The sequence below is a fragment of the Bactrocera tryoni genome, unplaced genomic scaffold (genome assembly GCF_016617805.1).
Source record: "Bactrocera tryoni isolate S06 unplaced genomic scaffold, CSIRO_BtryS06_freeze2 scaffold_11, whole genome shotgun sequence".
Classification (NCBI taxonomy): domain Eukaryota; kingdom Metazoa; phylum Arthropoda; class Insecta; order Diptera; family Tephritidae; genus Bactrocera; species Bactrocera tryoni.
This window is the reverse complement of record NW_024395824.1, coordinates 17824953-17844911: the sequence shown is the minus strand read 5'-3', so window position 1 is coordinate 17844911 and position 19959 is coordinate 17824953. Positions and strand designations below refer to the sequence as shown.

The window sequence follows — 19959 nt, the reverse complement described above, 5'->3', positions numbered from 1 at the left end:
GTTAGAACCATATTTACTCACACCTTATCGCAATCCGACTTCTGGAACATCGCAGCATAAATTTAATTTGCAACATGCAAAATTTCGTAACATCGTGGAAAGAGTAATTGGGGTGCTTAAAAGTCGCTTTAAATGTTTGCAAACTGTTTTGCCATACACCCCACAGAAAGTTGTTAAAATTATTAACGTATGCTGTGCTTTTCACAACATATGTCGATTTTATAATGTTGAATATATATATTCAGGGATCAAATTGCAAACAATTTAATGCAAACACTTTCAATTTCTTAATTTTTTTATTGAATTGTTTGGTAGCAAAATAAAAGGACTTAAAGACTTACTTCAATATTATTTACAGAAGGTGCTTGCTTTGCATTTCAAGAACTTAATATACTACTTGCATTGGGATACTTAAAAATAAGAATTTAATGGTATCTATCACATTTATATTACAGTTAAAAAAATAAAATTTAATTTATCACATTGCTTATACTAAAATAAAATTTTTTCAATTCTTCGTTTATACAGGATTATATATGTATGTACTTATGTACATGATATGCTTAAATAACTAGATAAATTGTAAACAAATTTTAATTCTTAAATAACTAAAAAAAAAATTCCGAGATCTCATCACATTTTAAGTATTTAAAAAAAATAATAAATTAAAATTATCTTGCAGGTTTCGTCCACTCCCACTTTTCTTCCTCTATCTCCAACATGCGTTTCTTCATATCACTTTTTTCTTTCCCAATTCTCTCCTTTATGGAATTATGCTAACGCAAAATTTCATTTTGTTCTGCGGTAAGAGAGTTCTGTATTGAAATGAGATCGCATAACTTTTCCCATCGATTTTATCACTGCACCTTTGCTATCTTTCAAAATATTTTTGGTGTCATCAAAACTTTCCAGGAGCTTCCCTAACGTTCCAGATATACAATCAACCGCACCTGCTTCCGTGGCCATGTGTTCTTTAATACATGCTTGCATTGAATTTGGTCTTCGCGTTCTTGTTGCAACCGCTGAAGTACTCGGTGTGGGATTTTCGTCATCAGATGATTCATTGCTATTGTCGCATTGTACACCGAATGAGGAACTTTGTGGAATACCTTCTACACAAGTATAAAGACCGCAAAGTTCTGCAATTTTTTCCTCAGTGCAGCTTAAGACAAATTGGTTGAAGGGACTTCCGCCGGTAGCTCTTGTCTCCGATTTGTTGTGTGAAATTTTTTTGCGTACGCAGCCCTTCCAGTCCGACCAAACCTGCTCAAGAAAAATTGTTAATAACCACTTATGTGTACTTAAGAATATCTCTTTTGACCTTTTTCCATCCGTTGATATCTTTTTGTGGTGGTCCTTGGCTGTTTAATTCTTTGGCTAGTTCTGCCCAAAGAGCCTCCGCTGCCACTCGGTCGCCCTTGACATAATTTTTGGCAATGTCAGGATGCTGCTCCATAAAACTTAAAAAAGTTTGGTCTTGCCTTGGCGTTTTATGCTTACCCCTAAATTTAAAGGCATAATTAATATATATCAATAAATACAAATTTAAAATACTTACATTTCTAATGTTTCCTTCAATTTTTCAATAAATTCGCGTGCCCGCAGCTTCACGATTTCAAAATGGAAAACAAATGGCGGTTTCGATTTCTGGCACATGCCAAATCGTTGCGATTTGATGTTCGAAAACGAAAACGGATCAGTGAAATTCAGCACATGTCAGCACGATTTCGCTGACAATTTCATGCGAAAACGAATTGCAGCACATGCCCGTATGTTCCAGATCACTATTTGAAAAAGACGACGCATAGATGGCATATATTATATTACGGTACTTTAGATTGTAAATGCGCAAATAAGAACAGTAGCACGAATAGAGAAACTTTTACTGAGTGAGGTCTGATCGTACTCTGTGAATATAGAGAAAAGAGACAGGAACCGTTAGCTAATGTTACAGTATTGAAGGAGTACCTATAATTAAGCGCTGTATCCTCGCAGAATCAGTTCGAAAAAATGAACACATCGATAGTAGCAGAACTTACTGTGCTTTAGTAATAAAAAATATAAAGTGAGGTTATTGCGCTGTAGTAAAATAAAAGTATAAAGTGATACAATAATGGAATCATCTACGAACAAAATTCCCGACATCGGAATTAATATCGGCTAATCCATCAAGTAAAGAGTCGTGCCAGATCCTGGCAGCGCTAGAAGCACAGTACCGGAATCTAATGGACATAATGACGTGGGGTACAACGGTGGACCTCGTTTTTGATGGAAATAATAGACGGCTCACACTTTTAAGAAGCGTAATACGGAAGATGATGCCACCGGCCCAGAGCGGAAGAAGTTCCAATGTTCTATTACGGAAAGATTGGCCATATAATTCCGGAGTAACCGTAGTCGACTGGAAAGGAAAAAGTACGCAGAAGGAAACAATCACAAAGGGAGCAGCAGTTCTGGAGTGAAATATCGGTGCAATACGCAATGTTTTAAGTGCAACGAAATGGGGCATTACGCTACTTCATGTCCTGAAATCCGGACCAGCGAGAGCGAGTAGAGATATGAGGGACGTATATATATTTGCACTTTAGTTCCGCTCAATATGAATAGTGAAAATTATGATTGGTTGGTAATTTCGAAATTGATTTACCTGAATCCGAACATGGATTGAATCCTAATCCATTATAGTGTTAGGGATGTAAAGCGCAATGCAAGGTAGTGGCGAAATTGGAACAAATAAAAATTAAATTCATAGAAAATGTGAAGCTACCAAACTTATTAGAAAATTTAAAGAAGAAGTGCGCGTAGGGTACAAATATGTAAGTAGTAAAGGGAAGTGGAACAGTAACAATAGTACAACAATGGCGCTTCCTAATTCTTAAAGGTGCGTCCAACCATTATGCAGTGTGCGTGTGTATGTGTGCTAGCATGAGTTTATTTATCAGCGCGCTTTCTCATAGATTGCGGTGCGCAGTAGTTGATCAAAGCATAACCAAAGGATTTAAAGAATGTAGAAGTGTGGAAAAAATAATAGAAAAACGGGCGAATTGACTGAGGTAACTGATAATTGGCTAGTATCTGAATAACGTGATCCTGAGGTAGCCAAGTTATCAATTAAGCTAAAAAATATTGATTTAACAGAAAATTTAAATAAAACATATAAATTTAGAAAGAGGTTTTATATAGATAGATACAAAACGGTAAAACCAAATGTTTTCCCGTAAACTCTAATGCATTTAGGTGGGTAGTGATTAATTACGTCCGTAAATTATTTTGAAAAAAAAAGTTTAATAAAGCCTAGGATTTTCATGGTTCAAAAATATGTCAAAGTATTTTCTTAGGTTTGTCGAAAATTGTATCACCTGTAAATTAGCTAAGCCATCAGTAGGAAAATTGCTGGCTGAATTACATCCGATTTCAGCGGTAGACATGCCGTGGCACACAGACATAATGGGGAAGATGAGTAGAAACAATGACTTCAGGGAGTACGTAATTTTTTTGGTTAATGCATTTACGAAATTTATTTCCTTCCATCATACCTTAAACATTTACACTGAAAGTTCTATCAAAGTCGCTTAAGCCGTTGTGTGTTTGTTTGGTAGTCTGGTTCACTTGATTAGAGGCAATAATTTTTGTGAAAGAAAATGTTGATTAAAGTTTCTATATTTGATCTTTCAACAAATAGTTTTCTGCTAACTCAAGCTAAGACTGTACTGGTTTAAAAATACAAACACATCGAAATATTATTTCAGCTAACGGTATTTCGTAGCGGTAAAAGTTCGGCAGCTGCAATATTCTGCTTGATTTATTGGTTCACTTGAATAGAGGCACTTACAAATTTAGAAAAAATATATAAATAGATACAAGAACAAAGTTTTTTAACCATTATTTTTTAAAGATTAATATTTTGTGCTGCCACCTTGTTTGTAAATTACTTCAAAAACACGTTGGGGAATGGATTTGTACAAACTCTCGAGATAGACTACCGAAATTTCAGACCAGGCCGCTTTAATGCTTCGAATTAAATCATTTTTGTATTCAAATTGTTGTTCGTTCTCATAAACCTTACGAGTTAGCCATCCCCATACATTTTCTGTAATGTTAAGATCTGGGGAAAAGGGGGCCATGCTAAGGTTTCAATGTTTTGGGACGCCATCCAAGCTTTGACCAATCTTGCAGTGTGAACAGGAGCATTACCTTGTTGAAAGATCCATGGAATTGGTCCAAATGTTTCCCGAATCTCTGGAAAAGATGATTCCAACATCATTTTATAGCTGTTTTCCGTAATTCTGGAGTCTACAATTCTCAGCTCGAACGCGCCATAATACGATATTGCTCCCCATACCATAACTCCACCTTTACGGGTGTGATGGCGACTCAAGTACTTCTCCTCCTTTCTTAAATCATGGAAATAGTAATTGTATCCATCCGGCCCATCCAGATTAAATTTCTTTTCGTTACTAAATACAACTTTTTTCCATTCACCAGGGTCGTTATTTGTGACAGAATTCCGAGCCATGTTGTCTCTTGCAAAATCGAGGCGACGTTGCTTGCGAAGTTTATTCAAAGGCGGTTTTTTTTGTAATTTTTTAAATTTCAGATGTGGTGCTTTCAGAATAGCCCTTCTAACTGTAGATTAGCTGAAATAATATTGAGATGTGTTTGTATTTTTAAACCAGTACAGTCTTAGCTTGAGTTAGCAGAAAACTATTTGTTGAAAGATCAAATATAGAAACTTTAATCAACATTTTCTTTCACAAAAATTATTGCCTCTAATCAAGTGAACCAGACTGTATGCCTACTCGAGTTAAAGCGGATCAAGACCGTAACTTTGCTATCTCTGGATTCCGTGAATTTTGTTCAAAAAAAAGATAGGGAGCTACATTTAGGTAGAACGTATAATGAGCACGCTTAAGAAAATGTTAACCGTCGTCAAAACCAGTCAGAGGTTGTGGTAAGATGCCTTAACCGAAGTTGCCAATGAATTGTATGGCCACTCGAGTCACCAAGGTCAGCCCATTAGACTTGCTAATCGGTAGGAAAGTTAGATCTTTCGACCTATTAACAATAGATGAAGAAGAGGGTAATTTAATGGACAGGGATTCTTTAAAAACAAAAGGAAAACAAAACATGGAAGTTAATGATCTTTAGGACAAACTTAACCTTTAACTTTTTGTGCTGCCGAAAACAGCTTTGAAATCGACGAGTCCTTTCCCAGGTTTTGCGCATGGTGAATATCTGGTCGGTTACTGATTTTCCAGGTCTTAAGCCACACTGATAAGATCCAATCAGTTCGTTGACGATGGGCTTTAATCTTTCACACTTTACGCTCAATAAAACCTTATACGCGATGTTGAAGAGGCTTATCCCAAGGTAGTTGCTAATCAAAATTCTTCATGGTCGGCATGGTCGGAGTGTCTGCTTCATCAATATCGATTGGTGAATCGGGTTGGCCTTCCCTTGACGTTGTTTCACTGGCATTCAGCAGGTTGGAGAAGTGTTCCCTCCATAATTTTAGTATGCCCTGGGCATGGGTTACTAGATCACCTCTGGAGTTTCTACAAAAGTATACTCCGGTCTTGAAACCTTCTGTTAGTCGCCGCATCCTTTCGTATAATTTTTTAGCATTACTCCTGTCGGCCAGCTTGTCAGGGTCTTCATACTCCCGCATTTCATCCTCTATCTTTTTCTGTCTCAAATGCGTCTCGCTAGCTTAATCAACGCTCGATATCTATCCCATCCCGCACGTTTTGTGGTCTATCGTATCGTTGCGAGGTAGGCAGTATGTTTTCTCTCCGCTGAGACAGGGCACTCCTCATCCCACCAGCTGTTCGTTTGCTTTTTCTTAAAACCAATGGTTTCGTTTGAAGCTGTACGTAAGGAGTTTTAAATGCCGCCAACAGTTCCCTTTTACCTAGTTGCTGATAAGTGTTCCCAGAGATCAGGAGTGCAAGCCGAGTAGAAAATCGTTCGGCTGTCTGTTGTGATTGCAGCTTTGTGACGTCAAACCTGTCTTGTGTTTTTTCACGCGCGTTTTTTTGAGCAAAGAGGCGGGTGCGTATCTTGGCTGCTTAAAGATCGAGTCGATGTTAGGACATCGAAGCGTACGCACGTCTAAACCACTGGAGTCGTGTCTTCCGTCTATCACACATGATCGATCTGGTCAGTGGCTTATAGATCCGGAGACAGCCAGGTAGCTGAATGAATTTTTCTATACTGGAACTTAGTACTACAGATAACCGTATTTCGGGCCCCGGCAAAGCCGATCAGCTCCAACCCATTTTGAGTCCCTACTGTGCGACTTTTCCAACCTGCTGTTGGAGAAAATAATTCGAGCTGAAGAACATAATCGAGCAGGTACAATCTTTTATAAGAGTGTACAACTGCTGGCGTATGCCGATGATATTGATATCATCGGCCTCTCCCCTCTCTGTTCTCATTTGCATTTAGTCTTTTGTAGTGGTCATCGATGAATATCAGCATTTTTGCGGTACCAAGGAGCATTTACATTGCCTCTTAGCACCTAGTTTTCAAAACGTTTTATAATATTAATTCTGTTATCAATGACATATCCCCACAGTTGCGCACCATATAACCATACCTGCTGGATTATTTGTTTATAAAGAAGTAATTTGTTTTGTATGGACAGGTTTGAACTTCGCCGAAGTAGCCATTTCATTTTTAAAATTTCAGATTAAATTCAATTATTTTAATTTTAATATGCACTTTCCAACGAATTTAGAAACGAGTGCGATGCCAATATATTTGGCTGTATTTGCATATGGTATGCAGACATCTAGAATACTTCTAAGTGGATAAGTGATTCATTTGTTTGTAAAATTTACGTGAACTGATTTGCAACCGTTTAGTTTTATTCTCCATTTTTTAGTTCAACTTACTACAGAGTTGATTGCATGTTGCAGGTTTAGCGCAGCTTCTTCTGCTATTTTTTTGACGCATAGTATTGCGGTGTCAGCAGCAAAAGTGGCAGTCATACTGTTTGCTGCTAACGGTAAGTCCCTTATATACAGAATAGATCAAAGTGGACGTAAGATACTTCCCTGAGGAACTCCTGAAAAGCAAAAGTGTCAGTCATACTGTTTGCTGCTAACGGTAAGTCTCTTATATACAGAATAGACCAAAGTGGACGTAAGATACTTCCCTGAGGAACTCCTGGTTCAATTTCTTTCAGTTTGGAGAATTCATTGGAATTGGAGCGCAAAACTCAATCGGAAGACACGATTTTAGTTTTGCATAAGGCCTTCGAGCGACACTTGTCGAATGCTTGCGCAACGTCAAGGAATACAATTAAGCATACGTTTCCCTACTCTAGAGATTTTCCTATTTCGGATGTTATGCTATGAATTTGTTCTATTTTTGAATGCTTGTTTCTAAACCCGAACTGATGCGATGGGATTAATTGCTTTTCGTCGATTCTTCTTTTCGCTACGTTGCGCCACTTGGATATTCCAAGCGAAGCCAGGTCCTTCTCCACCTGGTGCTTCCAACGGAGTCAAGGTCTTCCTCTTCCTCTGCTTCCCATTATTTCGTCCATTCGGACAACATGACCTAGCCAGTATAGCCGCTGTCTTTTAATTCTCTGAACTATGTCAATGTCGTCATATATCTCATACAGCTCATCGTTCCATCGGATGCGGTATTCGCCGTGGCCAATGCGCAAAGGACCATAAATCTTTCGCAGAATTTTTCTCTCGAAAACTCGTAACGTCGACTCATCGGTTGTTGTCATCGCCCAAGCCTCTGCACCATATAGCAGGACGGGAATTATGAGCGACTTATAGAGTTTAGCTTTTGTTCGTCGAGAGAGGACTTTACTTTTCAATTGCCTACTCAGTCCGAAGTAGCACCTGTTGGCAAGAGCAATCCTGCGTTGGATTTCCAGGCTGACATTATTGGTGGTGTTAATGCTGGTTCCTAAATAGACGAAATTATCTACAACTTCAAAGTTATGACTGTCAACAGTGACGTGAGTGCCAAGTCGCGAGTGGGACGACTGTTTGTTTGATGACAGGAGATATTTCGTCTTGCCCTCGTTCACTGCCAGACCCATTTCTTTTACTTCCTTGTCTAGCCTGGAGGAAGCAGAACTAACGGCGCGGGTGTTGAGGCCGATGATATCAATATCATCGGCATACGCCAGCAACTGTACACTCTTATAAAAGATTGTACATTCTCGATTAAGTTCTGCAGCTCGAATTATTTTCTCCGGCAGCAGATTGAAGAAGTGGCACGATAGGGAGTCGCCTTGTCTGAAACCTCGTTTGGTATCGAGCGGCTCGGAGAGGTCCTTCCCGATCCCGGCGGAGCTTTTGGTGTTGCTCAACGTCAGTTTACACAGCCGTATTAGTTTTGCGGGGATACCAAATTCAGACATCGCGGCATAAAGGCAGCTCCTTTTCGTGCTGTCGAGCACTTTGAAATCGACAAAGAGGTGGTGTGTGTCGATTCTCCTTTCACGGGTATTTTCCAAAATTTGGCGAATGGTGAATATCTGGTCGGTTGTTGATTTTCCAGGTCTAAAGCCACACTGATATGGTCCAATCAGTTTGTTGACAGTAGGCTTTAATCTTTCACACAATACGCTTATCCCACGGTAGTTGGCGCAGATTGTGGGGTCTCCCTTTTTGTGGATTAAGCACAACACACTTAACTTCCATGCTCCTTATCAGTTCTTCGCCGCCGTGTTTGAATAGTAATCCATCGGCACCTGCCGCTTTGTTGCTCTTCAGACGAGTAATTGCTATTCGAACTTCTTCATGGTCGCGCAATGGAACGTCTGCTCCATCGTCATCGATTGGGGAAACGAGTTCGCCTTCTCCTGGCGTTGTGCGTTCACTGCCATTCAGCAGGCTGGAGAACTGTTCCCTCCATAATTTAAGTATGCTCTGGGCATCGGTCACTAGATCACCTTTGGGGGTTCTACAGCTTATTAAGCTCTTCATGCTCACGCATTTCGGCCTCTTTGTTTTTCTGTCTGCAAATGCGTCTCACTTCCCTCTTCAACTCTCGGTATCTATCCCATCCCGCACGTGTTGTGGTCGATCGTAACGTTGCGAGGTAGGCAGCCTGTTTTCTCTCCGCTGCAACACGGCACTTCGTCGTACCAGCTGTTCTTTTGCTTTTTTCCGAAAGCCAATGGTTTCGGTTGCAGCTGTACGTAAGGAGTTTGAAGTGTTGACGAGTGCTCTCAGAGGGCACGAGTGCAAGCCGAGTAGAAAATCGTTCGGCTGTCTGTTGTGATTGCGGTTTCTCGACGTCGAGCCTTCCTTGTGTTTGTTGGCGTGCGTTTTTTGCTGCACAGAGGCGGGTGCGGATCTTGGCTGCAACAAGATAGTGGTCCGAGTCGATGTTAGGACCTCAGAGCGCGCGCATACCTAAAACACTGGAGACGTGTCTTCCGTCTATCACAACATGATTGATTTTGTTGATGGTTTTTCAATCCGGAGACAGCCAGGTGGCTTGATGAATTTTCTTATCCTGGAATCTAGTACTACAGATGACCATATTTCGGGCCCCGGCGAAGTTGATCAGCCTCGGTTCATTTGGGGATGTTCATCGTGGAGTCTGAATTTACCGTCCGTAGTGCCAAAGATACCTTCTTTGCCAACCCTGGCGTTAAAGTCACGAAGCACGATTTTGATATCGTGGCGGGGACAGCTCTCATAGGTGCGCTCCAAGTGCTCATAGACGGCATCTTTGGTGACATTGTTCTTCTCTTCCGTCAGGGCGTGGGCGCAAATCAGCGTTATGTTAAAGAACCTCGCTTCGATGCGGATTGTGGCTAGACGTTCATTCACCGGAGTGAATGATAGTACTCGACGACGGAGTCTCTCCCCCACCACGAATCCCACACCAAACTTGCGCTCCTTTATATGGCCACTGTAGTAAATGCTACAAGGAGCTACTCGTCTCTTCCATCGCATTTGTTGGACGGCAGTGATGTCAGCCTTTATTTTCAGGAGGGCATCAACCAGCGGGGCAGCGGCACCTTCCCAATTAAGAACCGGACTTTCCAGGTGCATAGCCTCAATTCGTAGTCCTTATTTCGTTTGCCATGGTCGTCATCAAAAGGGGGGTCTCTCATCCGAGTCTGTTTTGTCTTTTTCATTGGTACTGTTTTTTCGAGGCGGGTCCCAAATCCAACGAACAACCCTGTATAGGGGTCCTCCACTTTAGCTCGCCTTCAATCGGGTGTTTTTAGGTTACCCAGAGGATACCTGTTCAAAGACCGGATGTCGTGAGCTGCTTGACTCAAAAGTAAAAGAATCGTTTCTGACTACTCCCAAGTGAATGTCGATCAGAGAACCTTCCTCACTTACGTGAACTTCTACACATGACTCCATCTTCGATTTCGTCGATTACAGATTTTAGTATTTGATAAATTAATTTTATTTATAATTAGGGAAATTGGTCTATATGACGAGACTACATAAGCAACCTTCCTGGCTTATTGATAAGATAGGTGAGCTTCAATAAACATTTGTACGGTAACTGCTTTAACACTTCAGCTGTAATTAGATCCATCCAAGTGCTTTCTTAAATTTAAGCTTCACTTTTAAGTTCACAAATGGTGATTGCTGAGGTTGTTGCATGATCCTATTGAATACTACTGGACAACGCGATTTCAGCTTTATCCATTGGAAATATGTCAACTTCTGACTCAAGTTGTTCACTTTTTGTGGTTTTCGAATGCTTTATTTTAGTCTGAAGCTTTTGTTTGTACGAAGTCCAGTCCGTATTTTTATTGTACAGCTTTAGACTAAGATATATTTCTAACTGTTTGACTTAGTGTTAAATATAATGGGGAGCGATCAGAGCTTAGATCTAACCCACCTTCTATTATGAATAAATTTCGAGATTTCTTCACGGGTAGCAAGAAGTCTATTACATCTGGTATTTTGTTGGTATCCGTTGGTCAGTAAGTAGGTGTGCCGGTAGATACAAACTCTCCTCCCGTTTCTTGTGTTGCCTGGAATAGGTGTCGTCCTTTAGCTGTCGTTAGGCGCGATCCCCAATAAACATCTTCTTCTTCTTTACTGGCATAGAAACCGCTTACCCGGTTATAGCAGAGTTAACAACAGCGCGCTATTCGTTTCTCCTTTTCTCAAAGTGGCGCCAATTGGAGATTCCAAGCGAAGTCAGGTTCTTCTCTACCTGGTTTCTCCAACATTGTGGAGGTCTTCCTCTTCTTCTGCTTCCACCGTCGGGTACTGCGTCGAAGACTTTTAGAGCTGCAATATTTTCGTCCATCCGGACGACATGACCTAGCCAGCGTAGCCGCTGTCTTTTAATTCGCTGAACTATGCCAAAGTCGTCATATATCTCACACATCTCATCGTTCCAACGAATGCGATATTCGCCGTGGCCAACGCGCAAAGGACCATAAATCTTTCGCAGAACTTTTCTCTCGAAAACTCGCAACGTCGACTCATCAGTTGTTGACATCGTCCAAGCCTCTGCACCATATAGCAGGACGGGAATTATGAGCGACTTATATAGTTTAGCTTTTGTTCGTCGAGAGAGGACTTTACTTTTCAATTGCCTACTCAGTCCGAAGTAGCGCCTGTTGGTAAGAGCAATCCTGCGTTGGATTTCTAGGTTGACATTGTTGGTGGTGTTAATGCTGGTTCCTAAATAGACGAAATTATCTACAACTTCAAAGTTATGACTGTCAACAGTGACGTGAGAGCCAAGTCATGAGTGCGACGACTGTTTGTTTGATGACAGGAGATATTTCGTTTTGCCCTCGTTCACTACCAGACCCATTTGTTTTGCTTCCTTGCCCATTTTGGAGAAAGCAGAACTAACGGCGCGGTTGTTAAGGCCAATGATGTCAATATCATCAGCATACGCCAGCAGCTGTACACTCTTATACAAGATGGTACCTTCTCTGGTTAGTTCTGCAGCTGGAATTATTTTTTCCACCAGCGGATTGAAGAAGTCGTACGACAGGGAGACGCCTTGTCTGATACCTCGTTTGGTATCGAACTGACGGAGCTTTTGGTGTTGCTCAACGTCAGTTTACACAGCCGTATTAGTTTTGCGGGGATACCAAATTCAGACATGGTGGCATAAGGGTAGCTCCTTTTCGTGCTGTCAAAGGCAGCTTTGAAATCGACGAAGAGATAGTGTGTGTCGATTCTCTAATAACTAGCAAAATCATAAAAGCGTATTTTTCTTCAGCTTTAAATATTCCGAAATTTACTCTAAATCTGTTTGTTTTACTTACATATAAGAATCTTATTGTACGTACATAAGAAATTACATATGCCCCTCAATATGTCATATCATAAAAAATCATTCGAGCAAGCAACAAAAAAGGCACAGACGTACCATCATTCACCAATAAGATTCGAGCAAGCTGTGCATATTTTCCTAGTATTTAATATTACAACGAAATCAATTTTATTCATAAGAAACGCGGCCGTTCGGCGAAAACAAGAGCTCTCGTTCATAACTCGGCCGTTTTTTTTCAGTGCGCCTCTTTCAACTAAAATTCGATTTCATAAGGAACTTCACCTCAAATGCTCGATGGTAACAAAAATACTTTGAAACAACATTTAATAAAAAGTTTCAATAAAATTAAAAAGAAAGATAGCCTGGAAACTTTGTATTTGCGTGTTGCCCAGAAATTGAACAATCCTCTCATCGTGGCTTTTTGCCGACTCTCAATATTTACTTCATTTATTTATTTTTTCTTCTATATATGGTATTAAATTATAAAATTGCCAATTATTCGAACTCTGTATCCTGCCACAAAATTATTTTATATTTTTACTTATGTAATACATAATTTTACAGTTTTTCTATTTAGCCCATTTTGTACATTACTAAGAAAATTCAGCCCAATCAAAAAATCGTCGTACTTGAAAAGAGCACAAGTCATTTTTGAATAATAAAGCACTGCAAAATGAACAAAACTGTTAACATAGCCGACGTTGTCGCGAGAAATATTGACACCTTACAGCTTATTTACGTAATCTATAATATAACAAGTAAGGAAGGGCTAAGTTCGGGTGTCACCGAACAATTTATACTCTCGCATGATAAAGTGATAATCGAGATTTCATCATCCGTCATTTACATATTTTTCAAATACCGTATTTGTGTAAAGTTTTATTCCGCTATCATCATTGGTTCCTAATGTATACATTATACAGAGAAGGCATCAGATGGAATTCAAAACAGCGTTATATTGGAAGAAGGCGTGGTTGTCAACCGATTTCACCCATATTTCGTATATATCATCAGGGTGTTAAGAAAATATTATATACCGAATTTCATTGAAATCGGTTGAGTAGTTCATGAGATATGGTTTTTGGTCCATAAGTGGGCGACGCCACACACACTTTCAATTTTTAAAAAAAGCCTGGGTGCAGCTTCCTTCTGCCATTTCTTCCGTAACGTTTCTGACGTTTTTTGTTAGTCGGTTAAAGCACTTTTAGTGATTTTCATCATAACCTTTGTATGGGAGGTGGGCGTGGTTATTATCAGATTTCTTCCATTTTTGAACTGTATATGGAAATGCCTGAAGGAAACGACTCTATAGAGTTTGGTTGACATAGCTATAGTCGTTTCCGAGATATGTACAAAAAACTTAGTAGGGGCGGGGCCACGCTCACTTTTTCAAAAAAATTACTTCCAAATATACCCCTCCCTAATGCGATCCTTTGTGCTAAATTTCACTTTCATATCTTTATTTATGGCTTAGTTATGACACTTTATGGGTTTTCGGTTTTCGCCATTTTCTGGGTTTGGCAGTTGGCCGATTTTGCCCATCTTCGAACTTAACCTTCTTATGGAGCCAAGAACTACGTGTACCAAGTTTCATCATGATATCTCAATTTTTACTCAAGTTACAGCTTGCACGGACGGACGGACGGACAGACGGACGGACAGACAGACATCCGGATTTCAACTCTACTCGTCACCCTGATCACTTTGGTATACATAACCCTATATCTGACTCTTTTAGTTTTAGGACCTACAAACAACCGTTATGTGAACAAAACTATAATACTTTCCTTAGCAACTTTGTTGCGAGAGTATAAAAATGAATCGCAAAATGTGTTGCTAAGCGCATAACTCAACAACGCCTGAACCAATTTGACCAATTCCTTTTTTAAATGTTCGTTGAAATTCAAAGATGGTTTTTACGGCGAGAAAAATTCGAATAATTGTAGAGAAACCCCTAAAACAGCTTCTTTTCTTTTTCCCATATAAATGAATGAATGTTTGTTAGTAGTGCTTAGGCTCGAGAACGGCTGAACCAAACTTGATGAAATTTTAAGAGGTTGTTCGCTGTGGATCGTCGAAAGTTTAGAAAGAAAAAACAAACGTATGAAGAAAAGTTGGAAAATTGGGCAATTCCAAAAAGTAACTTTATTCATACAATTTTTATTTTATTTTTTTGTTTTTCTTATTATTTGAATTGTTCAAATTTGTCATATGCTTTCTTTATTCCGGCTGTTCAAAAGAAAAATTATTTCACACAAGGTTATCAATTACAAAGTGAAATTTCTTGCGATGCCACCAAAATGTCGCGTTAATATCGGTCGGCATTGTTTTTGGCATCAACATACATTGGCAGCCTAAGGCACATGACAGAGTACTCCCAGGATGCGATGACATACGTGTGGAACTATGGATCGCGGTCTATCAGCGAGTCATTGTCACGATGTCACAGAACGACTTTTCAATCACAAGTTAAGATGTTTGATGGACTTTATCTTGAAGCAACGTGCTGTTAAATCCTGGATGTACTCTGTTGAAGGGCAAAAAAGAGGTTTGCCGCTTCTTCTTTTTTGGCTTGTGAATGGTGTTTACACCAGATCAAATTGATGCAATCATATCTGCGGAAATTCCTGATCCAGAGAAAGGTCCAATATTATACGAAGTGATGAAAACCAATATGGTTCATGAACCTTGCGGACACCATTATCCCACTTCAGTTTGTATGTCTAACAATAAATGCACGAAACACTATACACGTGCTTTTCTTTCGGAAACACAAACTGGAAATGATGGATATCCACTCTATCGGCGGCGCTCATCAAACGACAATGGCAGAACATTCAGCATTGAATTTAGAGGAGTGAATATCGAAGTTGACAAAAAGGGATCGTACTATATTCACCACTATTGTCTAATTCACACTCAAAACTCAGATTAATGTTGAGTATTGCAGTTTGGCGAAATCGATAAAATATGTTTGTAAGTACGTCACCAAAGAAAGCAACATGGCGGTTATTGGTCCTGAACGATAAGGTCGATTAAGCGCTTTGTATAATATTTACTTATGCAATTCATGAACGCTTTCCGCCCATTGTGCGTCTCGCAGTTAATTTAGCGAATGGCCAGTGTATTTCTACCCAGATAATATAGTACAGCCAGTGGAAACACCGCCAGCAGCAAAATTAACATTGACGAGTCTTTTCTCAACTTTCGTCTGTGATCCGTTTGCGAGAACATTGCTCTATTCAGAAATGCTTTAATATTATACATGGAATGCATCGTCGAAGAAACAGTTACACAGAAAGCAAGGCCAACCAGTGGATTGACATCCAGGTGTGTTCTCAACTAATGCATTAGGACGAATTTATACAATCCACCCGAAAAAGAACGATTGCTTCTACCTTCGGCATTGAGTCATTGCGTACTACATATGTACATATGTATGTGTGCAACTTTTTGAGAACTGGCATAGCAACTACAATCCCTTTTACCAATTCACTTCAACGAAAGATGAACTCATCACGAATGTTTTTCCGAACATTGGCCGAATAATCGTAACTACGATTGCTTGAGTGCACGCGCAATTTTAGCTGCCAAAAATACCCATGTGGTTGACTTAAACTGGAAGATTCAAAGAAAAATTCCGGGAGACGCCGTGAATTATCCAGTGGAATTTCTAAATCCTTTGGAGAGGCTTGGTATGCCACCGCATCATTTGCGTCTCAAAGTTGGATCTGTCGTTATTATGTCTAACAATCTTCATGAGCTGAAACTGTGTAATGGAACCCGACTTATTGTGACGCAGATATCGAATAAAAGGGGGCAGAATGCTTGATTCTACGAATTCCTTTGAGTTCTAACGGTTTGCCACAACAGGCAACACAATATAAATTCAACTTTCTTTTCATATTAAAACACATAATTTCACGCTGGACAATGGCTGCGGGGTCAGCTAGTATAATAATAATTACGTAAATTAAAAATATACATAAATTTATACTAATTTTAAAATGTTTTAAAGAAAATCGATTAGTAAAGAAAAACTTATATAATTATGTGGCATTTCGACACCCGACTTCTCCGTGCCTACGGCCGTTCAACTGTTCGCTTGTTGAAAACAAAAGTGCAGAGTTTGAAATATTGTTTGCAAATCTGTAGGAACGGGATGTCAAAACAAACAAACAAAGAGAGACATGTTTGACTTGGTATGATATTGTACACTTTGCTCGAACCCTGCAGAATGTACTCAACATTATCAGTGTGTTGCAGCCGAGCTAAATGTTAAATAATATTCTCTCTCTAAATTTCTCATTCTCTGTTATAAGCAAGTATTGGATTTTTTTTAATTTACGCTCATAAGTCGGTTAAAAATGAACATTTTCTAAATTTTTTTTTTTTTCCAAATCATCCTCATTGGATTCCCTTCAAAATGGTTCAGACCATTTTTCATTTTAGGCAGCTATAGCGAACAGACAAAAACCCAGTTCACACAACTTTTTTTTGAGTGCTTAATTTAAAACGTTGTAGAATATAATAGAGGAACTGTTTTATTTCTAAAGGAATAATTTCAAATCGAAGCGTGGACTGTCTTTACATAAAAATGCGGAAAAATCGGGAGGATATGGAAAAAGTGTTACCAGTTTTCTTTGAAGTAAAGAAGATATGTAAACAACTTCAAACGCGGTAAAATTCGTGTTATTACCGAAGCAGACCGGAAATCCATACTCAGAGACTCTATGCTCAAAATTTAAGAAAAAACTGGGGTTTAGCTAGGAAATAAAAAAAACGATTAAGAATGCTGAATATTTCAAAATTCAAAATCTTAGCAAAAATCACCATTTACCAAGTTGCAAAAATAAATGTTGCTAAATTTTGCCTAAACATATGTGACTTGGTCTAAGGAGTGGCATTTTGTGTTATTTCTGATGAGGAGAAAATAAATTTCGAAGGGCCATCTTTTTGATATTTTGGCGCCCATCAATGCATTTTTGGCTGTTCATTGAAATCGCAGATTTCGATCTCTTTCGACGAAAAGCGCCGACAAATTGGTAAATTTGTGCATACTGAATTTTATTGAGTAGATTGGTATTATTTAAGTTATAATGCACTATTACAATGAAAACTTTTTAATTTTAGTGCGTAGAGGACCTCACTGCCCTAAGAAAGGCGAAAGGAGAAAGTCTTTTGACCTAACCACTCTGCAAAACCTAGTAGGGTACATGTCACGAACACTGTGTATCGTTAAACTACTCGTATATAAAGGTAACACTTTGGGTACTGAAAATATTTAAAATTTTAATGACTTACATTTAATTTTATTATATACTTGCTAAAATAATATTTGATAGAATTTTAATGAGATCTCTATTCGCACATATCCTTATTTTCTATGGAATATATATATATCAGTCTCCGACTGATACTCATCGCGAGTGGACGTATTTTCAGACTATTCTTTCTCTGTGGTGCTCATCAATTTTCGGCTTTCCGCTAAGCATTATTCTTGTGCGCGTAATTTCAAAGTTGTAACAACATCGTGTTAACTTCATTACAAGTGCTTGTGCTTTAATTATCTCCAATGGCCCCCGGGCCACCAAATCTGGGGGACAATAGGTTCGCTTTGTTAGCTGAATGTCCCCAAGCCACACGTAAAAAAACAATATATAAACCCCTAATTTTTCCCGAACTACCTAAAACTAAACAGAACAATCCAAAATTCCTTACTATTTTAGCAAGTGATTCAACAAAACCAATATCGAATTTCTCGTGTTTTGCAGTGCATAAAGCATTGGAAGCTATAAGCAAAAAAATAATTTCCATTTCTGAGCTACGGAATGGTAATTTGTTGTTGCTGGTAAAAAAATCCAACAATTGCACAAAAGTTTTTAACTACAAAGCGATTGAATGGAATTTGTGAAGTGAAAGTAAGCTATCAAGACAACCTTAACTTTTCCAAAGGTACAATATTTGCACCATGCCTCAATAATGTCCCTGAAGACGAAATTATTGAAAACATGAAACAGCAAGGTGTAGTAGGAGTGTATAAATTCCAAAAAAGGTGGACAATACCTTAGTTCACACCGGAGTTACCCTTCTTACTTTTGATTTATATGAACTACCTAGTAAAGTGGAGGTTTCATGGCGCTCAGCCCGTGTAAGACCATATTTTCCCAATCCAATGATATGTAAATCATGTCAACTCTTAGGGCATACCATTAAAAGATGTAATAACAAACCTGCGTGTGAAACTTGTAATTTCCCTCCTCACGGCTCAGTATAGTGCTCGCGCACCTTAAGCTCTAATTGCGCTGGTGAGCACCCGTCATATTCAAATACTTGTCCAAAGTACATCCAAGCTAAAGAAATTCTAAAAACTAAAACTGTGAACAAATGCACGATGCGTGAGGCTATAAAATTACATAAAGCACGAGTGCCCAACCTCCCAAACACTAATTTTGTAAAAAAAGTAAAACAAAACGAATCAAAGAATTACAACAACTCAAAACTTCCTACAGCACACTCCATTCATATACCTTCCGAATCCAATAAAACTTCGTCTTAAGTCTCTCACACAGACACTGTAAAGAGCACTAACACTGCTCAAACATATCTTACTCCAAACGCCAACAACGACTTAAACACCTCAGCAACCTCTTCTTACGCTCTAAACCTAAATTATATTCCAGAAAAAAGTAACACAATAAATCCAGTAAACTCTCAATCTCTCCCATTTGTTTCTCTTAATTACTTACTTACTCAACAATACAGTCACTCAGACCATGATCAGAATATGCCAACTTTCGACGATGAAGAAATTTAATCCATTCTTCTTTGTCCTATTTTCTCTCTGTTCAATATACTTCAATGTAACATAAAGGGCATCTAAAACAACTACATTGAACTTGAAATTCTCATTAAAGAAGTCTCACCACACTTCACTGCCTTACAAGAAACTCATCTTGCTGTACATAAAGACGCTTTGGTACCAAATAAGTATGTTGGCTATTTCTTAAATTTACGTCAGAATTTAACAAACAAACAAGGTATTGCTGTTTGAGTAAAAAAAACATTTCACATAAATTCCTTGAAATCCTTTCAAATAAAGCTTCTTTAGCCATGCAGATATCCATAGAATTTAAATTTACGATTATTTGCTTGTATATTCCCCCACAACAAAATTTCACGCTTACTGAGCTTCAGCAAATTCTCTCCTCAGTACCCAAGCCCGTAATCATGGTTGGAGATATGAATTCGTGGTCCTCATTATGGGGGAGCCTCATAATGAACCAACCAAAGAGGATTAATTCTAGAAAACTTAGTTCTTACAGAGAATCTGACCATATTGAACGATGGTGCCCGGACTCATTTTTCAACGCATAATTCTTTTACTCACGTCGACCTATCTATTTGCTCTACCAATATAGCTCCAAAAGTGAATAGCCATACTCTGGATAGTTTGTGTGGTAGTGACCACTACCCAATAGTAACTGAAATTGCAAAGTCATCCTTTGCAAAGACCTTTCCTAAACCAACGTTCCAGACAGGAAAAGCAGACTGGTCTAAATACACGCAAAAGGCAATTCTGTTCTGCGATCAAATCCCGGTATCTCAAAATGTCAATAAAGAGGTGGCTAATATTACCAAAATATTAAGGTCTGCAGCACACCTTTCAATCCCGCAAACTGTTTCTAAACCCCATAAAAAAGT

The 19959-nt window shown here is 38.9% G+C and overlaps 1 protein-coding gene across 1 annotated transcript; it reads right to left on the bottom strand.

The window, feature by feature from the left end:
- Positions 1–789: 789 nt before the first annotated feature.
- LOC120779818 lies at positions 790–5090 on the bottom strand. The gene is made up of 4 exons (XM_040112190.1): positions 1969–5090; positions 1559–1907; positions 1322–1502; positions 790–1263 (listed from the first exon to the last, which is right to left on the bottom strand). Exons 2-4 carry the CDS (start codon positions 1654–1656, stop codon positions 790–792), a joined length of 753 nt encoding a protein of 250 aa, XP_039968124.1. The 5' UTR covers positions 1657–1907; positions 1969–5090.
- Between the last annotated feature and the right edge of the window lie 14869 nt (positions 5091–19959).

Coding starts and splice junctions, on each gene's coding strand:
- LOC120779818 (XM_040112190.1), bottom strand. CDS start 1,656: ATGTGCCAGAAATCGAAACCGCCATTTGTTTTCCATTTTGAAATCGTG. Junction 1,503..1,558: donor TTGAAGGAAACATTAGAAAT/GTAAGTATTTTA, acceptor CTTTAAATTTAG/GGGTAAGCATAAAACGCCAA. Junction 1,264..1,321: donor ATATCAACGGATGGAAAAAG/GTCAAAAGAGAT, acceptor TTTCTTGAGCAG/GTTTGGTCGGACTGGAAGGG.